We start from the raw sequence: 18,434 nt of genomic DNA on the forward strand, positions 1-18,434 counted from the left end.
ATAGAGACAGTTGTGTGCCTTTCCAAATCATATCCAATCGATTTAATATTACCACAGGTGGATTAAAATCACGTTGTAGAAACATCTCAAGGATAATAAATGGAAACAGGATGCATGTGAATTCTTACATAAATAAGGTATTTACATTTTTTTTATTTTTTTTAGACATTTGCAAACATTTCTTAAAAACCTGTTTTTGCTTCGCCAATATGGGGTATTGTGTGTAGATGAATGAGGATAGGCTGTAGCGTAACAGAATGTGGAAAAAGTCAAGGGGTCTGAATACTTTCTGAATGCACCGTATGTGGTGTATGAGTGTGTATGGGAGCGCGACCATACAAGTGTGAGTGTGTGTACATGTCTGTGTGTGTCAATGTGTGAGAGAGAGAGTGTGTGTATAATTCAGCACTAGGGCAGTATCTCCCTCCGGAGAAATCAACCTGTCAGTCGGCCATCTCTCACCCAGAGTCCATTACTTGGCCCTTGGATGTACACAGAGAGCTAATATTAATAATATGCATGTCAATCTCTCCTGGCTCAAAGTGGAGGAGAGATTGACTTCTTCTCTGCTCGTCTTTATAAAAGGTGTTGAATGCACCAGGCTGTCTGTTTGAACTACTGGCGCACAGATCGGACACTGATGCATACCCCACAAGACATGCCACAACAGGTCTCTTCACAGTCCCCAAGTACAGAACAGACTAGGGAAGGCGCAGGGTACTAAATAGAGCCATGACTACATGGAACTCTATTCCACATCAAGTAACTCATGCAAGCAGTAAAATAAAACAACAGATTAAAAAAACACCTTGTGGACACACACACACACACACACACACACACACACACACACACACACACACACACACACACACACACACACACACACACACACACACACACACACACACACACACACACACACACACACACCAACTGTAGCTCAGTTGGTAGAGCATGGCGCTTGTAACGCCAGGGTAGTGGGTTCGATTCCTGGGACCATCCATACGTTGAATGTATGCACACATGACTGTAAGTCGCTTTGGATAAAGCGTCTGCTAAATGGCATATATTATTATTATTATTATTACTATAAATCTGTGGTAGTGGTGGAGTAGGGGCCTGAGGGCACACAGTCTGAAAGTATTGTAATGTTTTTAAAGTTGTATTAACTGGCTTCATTTTGCTGGACCCCAGGAAGAGTTGCTGCTGCCGAGGCTAATGGGGATCCATAATAAATACGAATACAAATACCTCCCTATCCAGGCCTCTCTCTCTACCTCCCTATCCAGGCCTCTCTCTCTACCTCCCTATCCAAGCCTCTCTCTCTACCTCCCAATCCAAGCCTCTCTACCTCCCAATCCAAGCCTCTCTCTCTACCTCCCTATCCAAGCCTCTCTCTTTCTACCTCCCTATCCAACCCTCTCTCTCTACCTCCCTATCCAAGCCTCTCTCTTTCTACCTCCCTATCCAAGCCTCTCTCTCTACCTCCCTATCCAAGACTCTCTCTACCTCCCTATCCAAGCCTCTCTTTCTACCTCCCTATCCAAGCCTCTATTTCTCCCTCCCTATCCAAGCCTCTCTCTTTCTACCTCCCTATCCAAGCCTCTCGTCCTACCTCCCCATCCAAACCTCTATATTTCTAACTCCCTATCCAAGCCTCTCTCTTTCTACCTCCCCATCCAAACCTCTCTATTTCTACCTCCCTATCCAAGCCTCTCTCTTTCTACCTCCCTATCCAAGCCTCTCGTTCTACCTCCCCATCCAAACCTCTATATTTCTACCTCCCTATCCAAGCCTCTCTATTTCTACCTCCCTATCCAAGCCTCTCTCTTTCTACCTCCCCATCCAAGCCTATAGTTCTACCTCCTATCCAAGTCTCTCTATTTCTACCTCCCTATTCAAGCCTCCTATAGTTCTACCTCCCTATCCAAGCCTCTCTATTTCAACCTCCCTATCCAAGCCTCTCTATTTCTACCTCCCTATCCAAGCCTCTCTCTTTCTACCTCCCTATCCAAGCCTCTCTATTTCTACCTCCCTATCCAAGCCTATAGTTCTACCTCCCTATCCAAGCCTCTCTTTCTACCTCCCTATCCAAGCCTCTCTATTTCTACCTCCCTATCCAAGTCTCTCTTTCTACCTCCCCATCCAAGCCTCTCTCTTTCTACCTCCCGGTCCAAGCCTCTCTGTCTACCTCCCTATCCAAGCCTCTCTCTTTCTACCTCCCTATCCAAGCCTCTCTCTTTCTACCTCCCTATCCAAGCCTCTCGTTCTACCTTCCCATCCAAACCTCTATATTTCTACCTCCCTATCCAAGCCTCTCTATTTCTACCTCCCTATCCAAGCCTCTCTCTTTCTACCTCCCCATCCAAACCTCTCTATTTCTACCTCCCTATCCAAGCCTCTCTTTCTACCTCCCTATCCAAGCCTCTCTCTTTCTACCTCCCTATCCAAGCCTCTCTCTATTACCTCCCTATCCAAGCTTCTCTCTCTCTACCTCCCTATCCAAGCCTCTCTATTTCTACCTCCCTATCCAAGCCTCTCTTTCTACCTCCCTATCCTAGCCTCTCTCTTTCTACCTCCCTATCCAAGCCTCTCTCTTTCTACCTCCCTATCCTAGCCTCTCTCTTTCTACCTCCCTATCGTAGCCTCTCTCTTTCTACCTCCCTATCCTAGCCTCTCTCTTTCTACCTCCCTATCCAAGCCTCTTTCTTTCTACCTCCCTATCCAAGCCTCTCTCTTTCTACCTCCCTATCCAAGCCTCTCTCTTTCTACCTCCATATTCAAGCCTCTCTCTTTCTACCTCCCTATCCAAGCCTCTCTCTTTCTACCTCCCTATCCAAGCCTCTCTTTCTACCTACCTATCCAAGCCTATAGTTCTACCTCCCTATCCAAGCCTCTCTATTTCTACCTCCCTATCCAAGCCTCTCTATTTCTACCTCCCTATCCAAGCCTCTCTATTTCTACCTCCCTATCCAAGCCTATAGTTCTACCGCCCTATCCAAGCCTATCGTTCTACCGCCCTATCCAAGCCTATAGTTCTACCTCCCTATCCAATCCTATAGTTCTACCTCCCTATCCAAGCCTCTCTATTTCTACCTCCCTATTCAAGCCTCTCTATTTCTACCTCCCTATCCAAGCCTATAGTTCTACCTCCCTATCCAAGTCTCTCTATTTCTACCTCCCTATTCAAGCCTCTCTATTTCTACCTCCCTATCCAAGCCTATAGTTCTACCTCCCTATTCAAGCCTCTCTATTTCTACCTCCCTATCCAAGCCTCTCTATTTCTACCTCCCTATCCAAGCCTATAGTTCTACCTCCCTATCCAAGCCTCTCTATTTCTACCTCCCTATCCAAGCCTATAGTTCTACCTCCCTATCCAAGCCTCTCTCTCTCTACCTCTCTATCCAAGCCTCTCTATTTCTACCTCCCTATCCAAGCCTATAGTTCTACCTCCCTATCCAAGTCTCTCTTTCTACCTCCCTATCCAAGCCTCTCTATTTCTACCTCCCTATCCAAGCCTATAGTTCTACCTCCCTATCCAAGCCTCTTTTTTCTACTTCCCTATCCAAGCCTCTCTATTTCTACCTCCCTATCCACGTCTCTCTTTCTACCTCCCCATCCAAGCCTCTCTCTTTCTACCTCCCGATCCAAGCCTCTCTGTCTACCTCCCTATCCAAGCCTCTCTCTTTCTACCTCCCTATCCAAGCCTCTCTATTTCTCCCTCCCTATCCAAGCCTCTCTCTTTCTACCTCCCTATCCAAGCCTCTCGCTCTACCTCCCTATCCAAGCCTCTCTATTTCTACCTCCCTATCCAAGCCTCTCTATTTCTACCTCCCTATCCAAGCCTATAGTTCTACCTCCCTATCCAATTCTCTCTTTCTACCTCCCTATCCAAGCCTCTCTTTCTACCTCCCCATCCAAGCCTCTCTCTTTCTACCTCCCGATCCAAGCCTCTCTGTCTACCTCCCCATCCAAACCTCTATATTTCTACCTCCCTATCCAAGCCTCTCTATTTCTACCTCCCTTTCCAAGCCTCTCTCTTTCTACCTCCCCATCCAAACCTCTCTATTTCTACCTCCCTATCCAAGCCTCTCTTTCTACCTCCCTATCCAAGCCTCTCTCTTTCTACCTCCCTATCCAAGCCTCTCTCTTTCTACCTCCCTATCCAAGCTTCTCTTTCTACCTCCCTATCCAAGCCATGTGTGCATACATTCTCTATTTCTACCTCCCTATCCTAGCTTCTGCTCTTGTGCTACCTCCCTATCCTAGCTTCTCTCTTTCTACCTCCCTATCCAAGCCTCTCTCTTTCTACCTCCCTATCCTAGCCTCTCTCTTTCTACCTCCCTATCCTAGCCTCTCTCTTTCTACCTCCCTATACTAGCCTCTCTCTTTCTACCTCCCTATCCTAGCCTCTCTCTTTCTACCTCCCTATCCTAGCCTCTCTCTTTCTACCTCCCTATCCAAGCCTCTTTCTTTCTACCTCCCTATCCAAGCCTCTCTCTTTCTACCTCCCTATCCAAGCCTCTCTCTTTCTACCTCCATATTCAAGCCTCTCTCTTTCTACCTCCCTATCCAAGCCTCTCTCTTTCTACCTCCCTATCCAAGCCTATAGTTCTACCTCCCTATCCAATCCTATAGTTCTACCTCCCTATCCAAGCCTCTCTATTTTTACCTCCCTATCCAAGCCTCTCTCTTTCTATCTCCCTATCCAAGCCTCTCTCTTTCTATCTCCCTATCCAAGCCTCTCTCTTTCTACGTCCCTATCCAAGCTTCTCTCTCTACCTCCCTATCCAAGCCTCTCTATTTCTACCTCCCTATCCTAGCTTCTCTCTTTCTACCTCCCTATCCTAGCTTCTCTCTTTCTACCTCCCTATCCAAGCCTCTCTCTTTCTACCTCCCTATCCAAGCCTCTCTCTTTCTACCTCCCTATCCTAGCCTCTCTCTTTCTACCTCCCTATACTAGCCTCTCTCTTTCTACCTCCCTATCCTAGCCTCTCTCTTTCTACCTCCCTATCCTAGCCTCTCTCTTTCTACCTCCCTATCCAAGCCTCTTTCTTTCTATCTCCCTATCCAAGCCTCTCTCTTTCTATCTCCCTATCCAAGCCTCTCTCTTTCTACGTCCCTATCCAAGCCTCTCTTTCTACCTCCCTATCCAAGCCTCTCTCTTTCTACCTCCCTATCCCAGCCTCTCTCTTTCTACCTCCCTATCCAAGCCTCTCTCTTTCTACCTCCCTATCCAAGCCTCTCTCTTTCTACCTCCCTATCCAAGCCTCTCTCTTTCTACCTCCCTATCCAAGCCTCTCTCTTTCTACCTCCCTATCCAAGCCTCTCTCTTTCTACCTCCAAATCCAATCCTTTCTCTACCGCTCTATCCAAGCCACTCTCAGCCTCCCTGCCTACCTTCATACCCCAGCCTGTCTCCTGTCTGGGACTCTCCTGCCTAGCTTCTCTGCCTCTCTCTCTCAGGCACCTTGGCTGTGGTCTGTGCTGTTCTGGGGCTCTTTCAGCTGGGCTGTCTGGTCTCTTACAAACCACTTGGATGGAATATGACCTCTGGCTAGTGTAATCTATCTCCATTTCTTCAGTGCCACGCTATCAGTAATTACCCTCTCATTCTGTCCCCCTATCCTCTGAAGAGTGACGCCATTTCTACTCTCATCTATCTCAACGCATCCCTTCATCTCTCTCTCTCTCGGCTTACTCTGTCTTTCCTCAGAATCCCCTCAGATCATGTATGCGTGTCCTTGGCTTCCAATCTAAGTTATAACATGTTAAACACCTTCTCCTCTCCTTCTCCATCCTAACTCACCCCGTTCCTCTTTTCTCTCTCCTCAGATCCCTCAGATCAGCTATGCGTCCACGGCCCCGGAGCTCAGTGACAACACGAGGTATGACTTCTTCTCCCGCGTCGTTCCTCCGGACTCCTACCAGGCCCAGGCAATGATGGACATCGTCACGGCGATGGGATGGAACTACGTGTCCACGCTCGCCTCCGAGGGGAACTACGGCGAGAGCGGTGTCGAGGCCTTCGTGCAGATCTCCCGGGAAACAGGTACATGGAATAGCGAAAACATGCTCAAGACACTCTCATACAGACAGTACTGAATGGAGGTGCTGAATCTTGATCACAGTGAACACAGTCTACAATTCTTGAGCGTTTGGACATCTCTCTTCAGCGATTGGGTCTCTGTGGAACTCTGAACAACAGTAGCTGCCCTAGTAAATGGCATCAGTGATATTAACTGTCAGATAGTATCTGTCAGCTACAGATTGACAGTTAGTCAGCATAAAAAAACACTGAGTTCATCAGATAAAGTCTCTAGTGGTTTTAACTGGTCTCTGTGTTTGTTGAGTGCTCGGGTTTGCCAGCAATCACTGATGTCTCTTTTTCTTAGTGTGAGAAGGGAAACATCAAATGACACCTCATCTCCCATATACTGAAATGCATAATGTTTGCTTGGGGAATATGGCATCAATTCAGACACCACATTCAAACAGTCAATTCAGACACGTGAATTTTCCCCAAAACTCACAGATATACATCAGTGGAGCATTGGAGCCCCTGCTGTGCTTACTGCTGTAAGCAATGCTGCTAGTTTCTACTGTGTGACTTGACTGTGGGTTTCTATACTGTGGGTTTAGTTGTTGTGCTGCTCTCTTCCCTGCTGTGCTGTGCTGTGCTGTGCTCAGGGCTGTGTGCTGTGACAGTGAACAGTCAGCTGTTCAGATGTTTAGCCTTGCTAGGGCTGTGCAGATGTTGACATGGCTGGAGGGGTGAGGGGAAGGAGGGAAGAGGAGGGGAAAGGGAGAGGATGAAGAGGAAAGAAGCAGGCCCGAACATCAGCAGTGGAGCTGTCTGATTGTCTGTCCATTTGATACGATGCTGAGCAACACATTTAAAAGCTAAACGAGAATACCCTGCAGATCCACACACTCAAACGAACATATTTAATTCAGTAGGCTCTGGGTAGGGGGCAAATTACAGGCCTAAGTGGTTAGAATGAAATAAATGTCCATTCCTTGTTTCCTGCTCCCGAGCGGACAGCTTTAATTCCACTACACTGTGTATTGTATTCTAGTTGTGGAGTAATACTAACACCTGTCGTGAAAATTCGTACTGAGAGAGACTTTGTCATTTCTTCAAACACATATCTTTATTTAATATCGATTAATTATTGCACTAATGAAGCTGTCGTCCCCACACTCTAAAATGTGTTGTTGAGGCTTAACCTTAACAGATAATGTTTGTTCTTATATAGCTGACACTAAGAATGCTTAGTCATGGCTGGTTCCACCCCTCCCATGCAGATTGGGGGGCACCACAAGCCACTTTGGGTACATATTGTGGTTATTTGCACCCGGTGTTGTTTTAACCCCCACCTGGCTTAGTCTCCCAGATGCAAGGATGATTTTGAGACAATAAGGGATTGTTCTACTCCTAAACTATCTCTAGTAAAACCCATCATTGACCATACACCCAGATTAGCTGCAGGGAGCTAGAGTGGAGACCATAAAAACACAGCATTAGTCGAACAGAAATGTCTTACTATTTGTTAAGTATTCATTGTTAACTATTAATATCAAAGAAATCAGGTAATATGTCATTTTCACATTCCACCATTTTGAGATGTCCCTCAATTTAACAGACAATGAAGAGTTTTAAAAAGACATTAATACAAACCATTATGATCATACTGAGCACACTCCCATTGGTCAGCATGCTGGAAATAGCCATTTCCATCCCTATAGCACCATCTGTAGAAACTAAAATTAGAATATCGTGTTGGACAAATCCAGGTAGTGACTCCCGGTTTAAGTAAAATGTATTCTGTTTAGTGCCTAATGAACATGACCCAGGACAAGCATCATGATCCCACTATCTATAAGGCAATGCCTATGGACTCTATGTGCCATTGGCGTAAACCTGCTATAGTTCCTGAGTATTAACGTTATCATCAAAAATGTCATTTGGTATGGGATATAGTTCAAATAGATTAGGATCAGTTTCATTCTCAGGATCAGAGTTCACCCTCTCCATTCTCCAATCAATCCAAAATACATGAATTGCTCCACTCATATAGTTATTAACATACTAAAAATGTACTTAAATCAATTAGTCAGTTTTTGAAAATCATTCAGTTTCCAAATCATAATCAAAACCCAATTAATTATCCAACCAAAATGTAGAATAACATTCTTCAGTGATTCACAATGGTTCTATCACTCAAAGTTAAAACCCTCAATTTAACACACATCAATGTACATTTATATTAACATACATTTATATTAACAAACAATACATTTATCTTGTAATTCTAGCATTATCTTTCTCATCAGGATTATAATTACAGTATCCCAATGCATTATTAGTCTAAATTACTATATTTATAACCCGATGCCCCAAATAAACAATTGTAGACAAGTCTAAATCAATTACGGGCACAGTTGACCAACTCCCCTATCACACTGTCGACCTCATTTGAACCTGTTTAATTAATTTAGTCAAAATCTAAAATATGTTTGAACAAATCTAGGCCCTTCAAAAAATGTGCGCTGTCAGATCAATATTCAATACTAAAACATTCACTTTAAATAGTTGACACTGTTCCACGCAATGGAAACAGATTATCGTTTTAAATGACATCACCTTCCTGCTTCAATTCACTGGTGTTACCTAAACTACAAAACCGAGTAGCAATAATCAGAAACGTTCAAAGAATTCCTCTACACCAAACTTAACCCACTTCGTCCCTTACAGCCCACTCCATTTCAATGAGCACCAGTCGCTTACGCCCACGGACTAAAACATGGAAACTCATCTATTCTTACCAGTAGAAAAAAAATAACAAAATGAAAACATTCTCAAACAACATTCTGGGTTTACCTCTATCGTAAGTTTAAAAATAAACTTGACCACTTTCTCCTCTGTCTGCTTTACACTTATTACATTCCACAAAACGAGAGCCTCTTCCTGCCCACAACTTCAATTCATCGCCACTGTAGCCTTGTTTTATCATGCAGTAATTAAGACCTTATGCTCAGTTCTCAATTCTGATCATTGCCACAGCTCTATCGCAATAGCCAATCAGCTATTACCAGAATTCATTAGATGTCGGTAACTGTCTCTGCTGATTAGGCTACAGGGAATAAAACAAAGACTTGCAATTGTTGAATTACAATGCTATTGGCGTCATGGATTCCCCTGGTAATGCTGCTCATTCCGTTCACCACCTCCGGAGGTCTACGTCACCTGAACTGGATCATTACCACCAACTCCGGACTGTCTTGTCTCATTACGCACACCTGGTTCCCATTCCCACTGATTAGTATGTGTATGTACGTGCCCTCTGTTCCCCATTGTCCTTGTTGATTATTGTTTCATGTCCGTTGGTCTTGTGAGGACCTGTACTTTGTTGTATTGGTTTCCGTGTTAACGTGTTAGTGTGCACTTGTTGTTACGGGTCTCGTTCCATGTATTTATTAGAGGTTTACACCTTGTTCTTTGTTTGGTTTTACAGCCCTGTGCTACATATACAGTTGAAGTCAGAAGTTTACATACACTTAGGTTGGAGTCATTTATACTTGTTTTTCAACGACTCCACAAATTTCTTGTTAACACACTATAGTTTTGGCAAGTCGGTTAGGACATCTACTGTGTGCATGACACAAGTAATTTTTCCAACAATTGTTAACAGACAGATTATTTAACTTATAATTCACTGTATCACAATTCCAGTGGGTCAGAAGTTCACATACACTAAGTTGACTTGTGCCTTTAAACAGCTGAGAAATTCCAGAAAAATATGTCATGGCTTTAGAAGCTTCTGACATCATTTGAGTCAATTGGAGGTGTACCTGTGGTTGTACTTGAAGGCCTACTTTCAAACTCAGTGCCTCTTTGCATGACATCATGGGAAAATCAAAAGAAATCAGCCAAGACCTCAGAAAAAAAATGGTAGACCTCCACAAGTCTGGTTCATCCTTGGGAGCAATTTCCAAACGCCTGAAGGTACCACGTACATCTGTACAAACAATAGTAAGCAAGTATAAACACCATGGGATCACGCAGCCGTCATACCGCTCAGGAAGGAGACGCGTTCTGTCTCCTAGAGATGAACGTATTTTGGTGTGAAAAGTGCAAATCCATCCCAGAACAACAGCAAAGGACCTTGTGAAGATGCTGGAGGAAACAGGTACAAAAGTATCTATAGCCACAGTAAAACGAGTCCTATATCGACATAACCTGAATGGCCGCTCAGCAAGGAAGAAGCCACTGCTCCAAAAACGCAAGAAAAAAAGCCAGAAAACGATATGCAACTGCACATGGGGACAAATATCATACTTTTTGGAGAAATGTCCTCTGGTCTGATGAAACAAAAATATAACTATTTGGCTATAATGACCATTGTTATGTTTGGAGGAAAAAGGGGAAGGCTTTTAAGGCGAAGAACACCATCCCAACCGTGAAGCACGGGGGTGGCAGCATCATGTTGTGGAGGTGCTTTGCTGCAGGAGGGACTGGTGCACTTCACAAAATATATATTGAATCAATATCTCAAAACATCAGTAAGGAAGTTAAAGCTTGGTCGCAAATGGGTCTTCCAAATGGACAATGACCCCAAGCATACTTCCAAAGTTGTGGCAAGATGTTTTAAGGACAACAAAGTCAAGGTATTGAAGTGGCCATCACAAAGCCCTGACCTCAATCCTATAGAACATTTGTGGGCAGAACTGAAAAAGCGTGTGCGAGCAAGGAGGCCTTACAAACCTGCTTCAGTTACACCAGCTCTGTCAGGAGGAATGGGCCAAAATTCACCCAACTTATTGTGGGAAGCTTTACTAGGATTATTTCATTATTTTCATTATCATGAGTAGCATTTTAATACTTTTTTTGCTCTAGCCATTTAAATAAACCGGCATCAACACAAAATCTATTATATTCCCTCTGGCAAAAATGCAAAAACAAAATGGTAGTTCATAACGATGCTTAACATTCTGTATGCATTCTTAAACTACCCTCGCCACCGAGACCTTGTTGATTTCCAGAACTTGCATCATAGATTCTTCTTTACATACACTCTTATGTGTATAAATGTAATTGGCTAAGGTGTATGTAAACTTCAGACTTCAACTTTATATATACTGTGTATGTGTTTGTTTTGGGCTTCGTTCCCGTCATGTTTATGACGTACACTATTTTGGGTAGTGAAATAAAATAAACTAGTTTGTATTCCTGCGCCCGCCTCCTATCATTATACAACGTGACAATTGAAATGATAAGTAAATAACCCAATTATAATGGTGTGTAGTCTTAACATCTGGCACTAAAAACAACACCATTACCGGAAAATAGCCTTAAAGTTCATCCAAGTGTTTCTTTGTAAAGATTTGCACAAAGGGACTCTTACGGTGAATGAGTTGAATTGATATTCGTTGATTTGGAAACAGATCTGGCGAGTTTAATATAAATGAATGATATTTTCCTGAAATTCTTTTATTACATCACATTTGCTCCGTAATAATTATTATGATGAAAAAAAAACTAAATTAGGCTTTGTACTACCTTGTAAGTTACGTCAAAATTCCACCTTAATTTGCTCTAATGTCATGGAAAAAGGGATTTGTTCCATAAATATAGCAACTCGACTCTTACTGCGGAAAAAAAATACAATTTCCGACCTCTAGTTTTCTCTAAATGTATTGCCTGGATGGAGAAAATCCCATTAGTGTTTAGACTGTAAAAAAAATGCTTGACCCTTGTCTCTATCAAATGATCCATAAAGAGGCCATCCTGAGCCTACGTACGTTTACATGTGGCTTGTTTAAGTTGCGTATCATTATATTCCCAGTATTACTTTATCAAATCTCTAGTCATTGATAAAACACACATACAATTTGTCACATTTTCATATATTCACAGAATCCATGTAAAACGTAGGAAATCTTAGGTACTTACATGAATGAACCACTCCATGTGCATTTCCAACCTTCTCCATCCCTACGAAGCAGCTCTATATATTGAAACGTATTATCCAAATTTAAAATCACCTTATTATACACATTTCTGCGTATTATTATCCAACCTTCAGATTAACGCTTATTTCCACACTCACACAACTCTCATATCACATTCACAAACACAGGACACACAGGGGACGAGACAGACAAGAGGAAAAATGATTTAGCGCTGTTCTTAGATTTTAAACCCGGTCTATATGAACAGGGTAACCCATACCATTATCAAAATATTGCCTAATTATTGGTCCCAAAACAGGGTGTTGTATCCACACCTGGATATCGCCTATTGCGATTACTATGGTATAGATTATCTTACGTCTATCCAAATGTGTAAAACTACCAACAGAGTATCCGTGTCTCCTACCTAACTATGTAACACGGCCCCACAAATCCAGTCTTACCTCGTATTTACTAAGTACCAGGAATAACAAAACACTCACAACAACACCTAACAATAGTAACCCAGGGCATACCTGTTTACCTCATTTATCCAAATATTTTATCCAAACACTGCACATTGTAATTTGAACTTTCCCCAAGTCAGATTCCCCAAGGCGTCACCTGCACAATAAGTCCCTTGTTCAATGAGCTTCACCAAGCTGCGCTCTCGTCCTACACTCCACACGAACTTCACCTATCCTACTCTGACTCACTACCACGCGTCTGGACTTTTGGTTGCCCACAACTGGCAAACAAACAATCATGCCCAAGGATACTTCACTTAAGAGCAATGAGGGATTGTTCTAGTCCTAAACTATCTCTAGTAAATGATTGACCCATACACCCAGATTAGCTGCAGGGAGCTAGAGTGGAGACCATAAAAACACAGCATTAGTAGAGCAGAAATGTCTTACTATTTGTTAAGTATTAATTGTTAACTATTAATATAAAAAAAAATCTGGTAAATGCATAATTCTTCACACACACTATGATCCTCCCACTACCCTGTCTGTGGCAGTCTCTGGACACACACACACACACACACACACACACACACACACACACACACACACACACACACACACACACACACACACACACACACACACACACACACACACACACACACACACACACACACACACACACACACACACACACACACACACGAGGGTGGTCCGGAAGATGTACCATATGTTTGCGCGTACACTTGTTCGTCTATGTGCCTACATGTATGTGTGTGAGGAGTCTGAGAGGAGAGAGTCGACTGACTGTCCCTCTGAAGGGGTTTTAATGAAGAGAAGCTGGGAGGAGGAGAAGAGAGAAGGATGAGGCGAGGGGGAAGAGAGGAACAACAGAATGAGGCCACAGCAGGCTACGTGGATGTAATCACAAAGTAATGACAGGTGTCATAAGACCAACCATCCTCTCTCTCTCTCTCTCTCTCTCTCTCTCTCTCTCTCTCTCTCTCTCTCTCTCTCTCTCTCTCTCTCTCTCTCTCTCTCTCTCTCTCTCTCTCTCTCTCTCTCTCTCATTGCCAGCGATTGAATTAAGGAGTGATTGTTAGGTGATTGAATGATTATTTAATATTATTATTACTATGATGACTGCCACCACCGCTTACGCTCCTCCCTGCGTGCTGCTACTGAGCAGCTGTGGTAATTGCTGTTTAATCGAGGAGTTATGATTCCAGAGACGTTGTGTTTGTGTTCGTGAAGCACGTCTCAGCTCCCTTTAGGCATATTAAGGATGTTTTCACCATAACGTGTAAGATGCACCTAACCATTAATGATGGGATGATGGGGGATGTCTGTAGAGAGAGGCAATGGTGTGTCCATTTTAACTAGCTGACTCTCTCCTCTTGCGTGAGGCAGGGGAAAGCGAGGGAGTGAAAGCAGGAGAGACCGAGAGGGAACGAGAGAGGGAACGAAAGACCTTGAGCATTCAGGTTGACTATAGGTTGTGACAGTGTAGTACACTATTTTCCTATTTCTGCGTGTGAAGAAGAAGAGAGAAAGGAGTGAGAGGGAGAGAGAGAGCATGAGAGAGAAGGCGTGGGGGAGAGGGAAGAGACTGGGGGGGGTTTGAGAGACCGAGAGGAAGACGGATAGAGTGAAAGAGAGGGAGAGACAGAGAGATGCGACATGGAGAGAGAGAGAGATGTTGAGGTAGAGTGATCCAGATGGGAGGTAGAGAGATCCAGATGGGAGGTATTCTCTCTCTCCCGTCCAGACATCCAGATGACAGGCTCTCCTCCAGCTGTAGGATAAGACTTGGATTACAACATAGAGATGGAGAATTCACACACGCAAGCACACACACACACACACACACACACACACACACACACACACACACACACACACACACACACACACACACACACACACACACACACACACACACACACACACACACACACACACACACACACACACACACACACACACACACACACACACACACACACACACACACACACACACACACACACAGGAGGGAGACAGAAGATTTAACAGACAGCCAATTAGCCTAGTAACTAATGTCACACGATAGTCAGATGAGAAAGTCAATAGACATGCAACAATGAGCACCATGTTTCAGCGTTGGCTTGGTAGGAAGTAACAATCTCTGTTTCCTCTCTGTGTGTGTGTGTGTGTGTGTGTGTGTGTGTGTGTGTGTGTGTGTGTGTGTGTGTGTGTGTGTGTGTGTGTGTGTGTGTGTGTGTGTGTGTGTGTGTGTGTGTGTGTGTGTGTGTGTGTGTGTCTCCTCTCAGCTCCCCTGCCTCCCTTCTGGTAACAACCTCTCATAAATACCTATCCAATTGACCTTTGTTTCATTTGTTCATTAACCTTTGATTATCTGGAATTAATTCCATTCACATTTAGCAAACAAACCAGGGCTCCTAAACGAGATGCGTCCAAAAAAGATAATAACAGCAAATGATGAGCAAACAAGGGATGAACGTAGGTTCACTGAGCCTGAACCCTTCCCTGAACAGTTCCACATGACTGGACCTCATTGTGGTGGGGAGACTGGGACAGCTGTAGACTGACAGTTATAATGACCAGCATCAGTGGATTGTGTGTGTGTGTGTGTGTGTGTGTGTGTGTGTGTGTGTGTGTGTGTGTGTGTGTGTGTGTGTGTGTGTGTGTGTGTGTGTGTGTGTGTGTGTGTGTGCGTGGGCCTGTCTTTGTGCGTGTTTAGTGTGTGTGTGTGTGTTTGTGTGTGTGTGTGCGCGCGCCTGCCGGTGTGTGTGTTTAGTGTGTGTGTGTGTGTGTGTGCGTGGGCCTGTCTTTGTGCGTGTTTAGTGTGTGTGTGTTTGTGTGTTGACAAACGTCTCTCCCATTGCCTCTCCATGTTGAGTAGCAGTGGATGCCTCAAGGCTAGACGAGGCCAGTACATGACAGTGCTGACTAGAGACTGACATTCCCGAAGGACCCACCGATGTTGGTGGATGTTAGACTTTAGAGCAGACTTAATTTAACCCTGTTGTCTCTTAGCCTCTACCTCTTGTCAGGGGAGGGATACTGCATGGCTTGTAATACGTTTGGAGGATGTTGACATTAGGACAGACATAACCCTATTCCTCTTGTGCAATAGTGGGTGCCTAGTGGCTAGAGGAGGGGATATGCCTAGTGATATGATCATCCAGGCCGTAAGGCTTTGCCTAAATGAATCACCAGAAGGAGATCCACAGAAGATCCCATGCCCTCGTGGAATAGCCTAAAGCGACAACCTCTCCTCGCCCCTCCTGCAACCCCTTTTCCCCTTCTCCCCCTTTTCTCTTCCTCCTCCACTCTCCAATAGTTAGTATCAGAGCATGCTTGTTACACAGACAGACCGACAGGCAGATTCAGAGACGTGCCTGGAGAAGGCCAGGGCCTCCAAACCTCCAGACTGCGGAGCAGTAGCTCCAGTGACATCCAGACAGATCCAGGCAGAGGCCCTGACTATGGCCTGTCATGACAGGCCTCAGGCGGGCATTCGACAGGCCTGACCAAGGGGCTGACACGGAGTGGAGGGAACTGACCATGAGTCACCATGGCTGGTGAATGAAAGGACACAGTGACAACACCCTCCAGCCACCTTTCTCTCTAATGATCATTAAGGAAATCTTCATCTTCTGCCTCCAGACCCCTGGTCAGATCTGGCAGAGAGAGGCAGTAGCTGACTGGGCCAGCAATAATGAACACGGCTCTGAATCAGTTACCTTCTCCTGGAGCAACGCCAGCTTATCCCAGCCTCTGTCCCCCAGGCGACAACAACCCAGCTCAGTACCTGCCACTAGGACAACAGCCTAACGCAACCCAGCACAACCTTCTGCCAGCCTGTAGAGCTTTGACCCTAAACCAACCATTATAACCAGGAGAGGGACTCTCTGACCTTACATCACCCCAGCCTACTGTTGTCCCTGCTGGGGTGAAGAAGAGAGATTAAACCCTGGGAACTGGAGACCAGAGAGCCTGTGTGTCTGCCGGGGCTCTTAGCCAGTGTGTGTGTGTGTTTGTGTGTAAGCCTTGAGGGATTAGGGAAACCACATCTCCATAATGTAACGGACTGTGAGCTGTAGTCACCAGCCCTGAACAGAGAACAGATACCAGCACCAGCACACAATGACTGTTCTATAGCAGCTCAACTGGCATGGGAGAGGAATTCAAAGCACCACAGATGGACGAACGAAGACAAAACATCTCTTTGAGAATCATTCATTAAATGGTTATCTCAACGAGCTATTTAATTAGATGTGTAGGATTTAATGATTTAATCACCAGACTTTAATTTCCATCGCTGTCTGAAATCCTCGCTGTCCCTCAACTACGGTGGAGGTCTGACTCATTTTACAGACCATAATATTGTATGAGTCAGCCTAAAGCCGTGTGTGTGTGTGTGTGTGTGTGTGTGTGTGTGTGTGTGTGTGTGTGTGTGTGTGTGTGTGTGTGTGTGTGTGTGTGTGTGTGTGTGTGTGTGTGTGTGTGTGTGTGTGTGTGTGTGTGTGTGTGTGTGTGTGTGTGTGTGTGTGTGTGTGTGTGTGTGTGTGTGTGTGTGTGTGTGTGTGTAAACCTTGTTTTCAGGCACCCTGTCCCCACAGATCAGTTGTGGATTAAAACACAGGTGTCTGTCTTTATCTGACTGTTCATCATGCCACACCACAGCACTGTATGAGACACCGCATAAGACGCTGTGTTGATTGATGATGGAGGAGGAGGATGAGGAGGAGGAGGAGAAGAAAGAGAAATAGAAAGAAGAGGATGACATTGACAACGTAGTGGAGGCCTATCCTTCACTGTCAGCCATTGTCCCCCGGGTGGCTTTATTCTCCCAGATCCTTGTCCTTGATTATGGGCTTCTGAGGATCAAGGGTAGGGGCTGATGTAATTCATCATTGTCTCAGAAACTACGGTGGAGGTCATGAACAGATGAGCTCCTGCATTTTTTAGCATGTTCTTAAAAAAATATTTAGAGTTAGGTAAACTTGGATTTTTTTTGTCAGGGACCTAAACAGGATGCTACCCTCTACAACATAACCTTGACTCCAAATCAAAACTTTAAATCGTCTGATTTTGGACGGAAATACGGAATCACGTGGAAGGTTTACAACTACTAAAGATTATTATTCCAAATATATACAGCAAATGCTATGGAAAACAAAAGAAACTGAAAACACCATCCAACCTGGAACGGAGTGAGTAATGTTTAGTCTGAAGCTATATTTTATTTCCAAAAGCCAAGAAGAAAAATACATGACATTACTTTATAAGGACTGAATGCTAAATTAAGGCTGCCAAGCTTGATACAACCTCAATTAGCACTGACGTGTCAAGTCAGAGATGTCAAAGCCCTTTAGCCCAACAATGGCATGAGAGTCGCACAGTCTACTCCAACCAAATGGAGAGGCATTAGAAGCTGCCTCCCGCTGTTCAGAGTTAATTCAAATACAGTACCCTGTGTATGTAAAGAACGATAAGAGACAAAAAGAGCACCAAATGAAGCTCTTTATGGAAAATCAGCAACCTCATCTTCCACACAGACCATCTCCTGGCATGACACAGTGCTATATTAGCACACTACCCCTCTGTTAAGGGGGGTAGGGGGTTGTTACCAAGGGGTGGAAACTCAGGATACTATACAACGAGGACTCTGAGTCAACTAATATAAATCTCTATAAGTCTGGAACAGTATTCGTACAGGGCAACCCCAAACAGTTTCAGCTGGACTTTCACCTAATCAAAGAATTAGCTCAGCAGGAGAAGCTCTCCCTTGAGAAAGATACCCCCAAACCCGAGCGTCAGACCAGACCTCTTCATTATACAACCCCACAGACGAGCCACCTCAAGCAGAAAGTAAGTCAACCTCCGAGCACAGAGTGCTACTCCCTCATTGAAATGAAGGATACATTCACCCATTTGGAGGTAAGGCAGGTGGAGCTGGAACAGCAGGTGTTTACACTCCAGTCAGCACAGACCCAGACA

General features: G+C 44.4%; 1 protein-coding gene across 3 annotated transcripts in view; it reads left to right on the plus strand.

Moving 5' to 3' along the window:
• Nucleotides 1-18,434, plus strand: part of LOC118392784 (metabotropic glutamate receptor 8-like) — a 252,777-nt gene that overhangs the window by 91,818 nt on the left and 142,525 nt on the right. For all 3 annotated transcript variants that reach the window (XM_052460163.1, XM_052460162.1, XM_052460161.1), the window contains exon 3: nt 5,839-6,055. In XM_052460163.1, coding sequence (XP_052316123.1) covers nt 5,839-6,055 — 217 coding nt within the window. The remainder of the gene's footprint in view (nt 1-5,838; nt 6,056-18,434) is intronic.

The sequence above is a fragment of the Oncorhynchus keta genome, chromosome 13, assembly GCF_023373465.1.
Source record: "Oncorhynchus keta strain PuntledgeMale-10-30-2019 chromosome 13, Oket_V2, whole genome shotgun sequence".
NCBI lineage: Eukaryota > Metazoa > Chordata > Actinopteri > Salmoniformes > Salmonidae > Oncorhynchus > Oncorhynchus keta.